At 29.2% G+C, this 1,385-nt stretch overlaps 1 protein-coding gene across 2 annotated transcripts in view; it reads left to right on the top strand.

The window, feature by feature from the left end:
- LOC107639699 (transcription factor LUX) overlaps window positions 226-1,385 on the top strand; it is a 2,487-nt gene continuing 1,327 nt past the window's right edge. For both annotated transcript variants that reach the window (XM_016343269.2, XM_016343268.2), the window contains exons 1-2: window positions 226-1,018; window positions 1,202-1,278. In XM_016343269.2, coding sequence (XP_016198755.1) covers window positions 658-1,018; window positions 1,202-1,278 — 438 coding nt within the window. In that variant the 5' untranslated portion in view covers window positions 226-657. The remainder of the gene's footprint in view (window positions 1,019-1,201; window positions 1,279-1,385) is intronic.

The raw sequence follows: 1,385 nt of genomic DNA, 5'->3' as shown, positions 1-1,385 counted from the left end.
CTATCATTCTATCATCATAATACTAAACAAATATTATTCCTATATCTATATACATAGTTTATTTATCTGAACTACTTTATTATAATTCCAATAAATAAATAAATAAAAAGCATTTTGTTATCAAGTTGGAAAGATAAGATTGTCGTCACATGAAATAATCAAGTATATTCCTACCATTCCTTGATGTCCATGCATATTTAATACAATTATATATACATCAATATGCGTACTACTATATGAAAACAAAATTATTCGTTTAATCATCCCAAAGAGTAGTCACACAATAGAAGGAGAGACAGACAAAGAGAGAGAGAGAGAGAGAGAGAAGAGAAAGTGTTCTCAAAATTCTTTAGATCAAGGGTATCACATAGGTGTATGAGTATATATGGGTTGTCATAGATTTCTGTGGCCAAAACTATAGTGTAGCAAAGTTCGAGAATTTTCTTTTTTTTTTTTCTTTTTTGTTTAATTATATGTCTACAATTTCAAACTATTCCTTTCATAGAATTAGAGGTTTGATTCCACCAATAATTAGCATATAGTGACATAGTAAACACTATTTCCTCTTGTCTTATTAATTATTGTCATCAATTTTTATTATGATTTATTTATTCATATATATCATAATACCCAATTAAGTAGCTATTAAGCTAAGCTATGATGTTGATGATGATGAAGATGGTGGAAGAAGAAAGCCATGGATCAGAATGTTCTAAGACAAGAAGCCCTTGCAATGATGATAATAATAATGAAGATGATGGCTATTGTGAAGATGAGAGTGAAACCAATAATGAAGAAGAAGAAGAAGATGAGAGTAGTTATAAGAAACAATACAAGAACAACAATGGTGGTGGTGGAGGGTGTTCAAGCAACAGCACAGTGGAAGAGAATAACGAGAAGAAGAGTTCATCAACATCAGTAAGACCTTACGTTAGATCCAAGTTGCCAAGGTTGCGTTGGACCCCTGATCTTCATCTTCGATTTATTCATGCTGTTCAAAGACTTGGAGGACAAGAGAGTAAGTTATTTTATTCCATTAACATAGATCTATTTTTTTCCAATTTGATTTACTCTTGTTCGGGTAATGATTAATTAACTTCATAGTTAAGTTAATTTGTATGTTATTATATATATTTGTTGTTTCTTTTTTTTTTTTAATTACTAATATGTTTGCTTATTTGAGATGTGTATATATATATAGGAGCAACACCAAAATTGGTTCTTCAGTTAATGAATATCAAAGGTTTAAGTATTGCTCATGTCAAGAGTCATTTACAGGTATATATATGAAGTTACATAATTGTTATCACAACCTGAATTTAAATCTTTTAATTTGGTTCATTTCTTTTATTTTCACCTATCTATTTCTTTTTTTTTTTTTCCAG

The sequence above is a fragment of the Arachis ipaensis genome, chromosome B04, assembly GCF_000816755.2.
Source record: "Arachis ipaensis cultivar K30076 chromosome B04, Araip1.1, whole genome shotgun sequence".
Classification (NCBI taxonomy): domain Eukaryota; kingdom Viridiplantae; phylum Streptophyta; class Magnoliopsida; order Fabales; family Fabaceae; genus Arachis; species Arachis ipaensis.
This window is presented reverse-complemented; position numbering and strand designations above follow the sequence as displayed.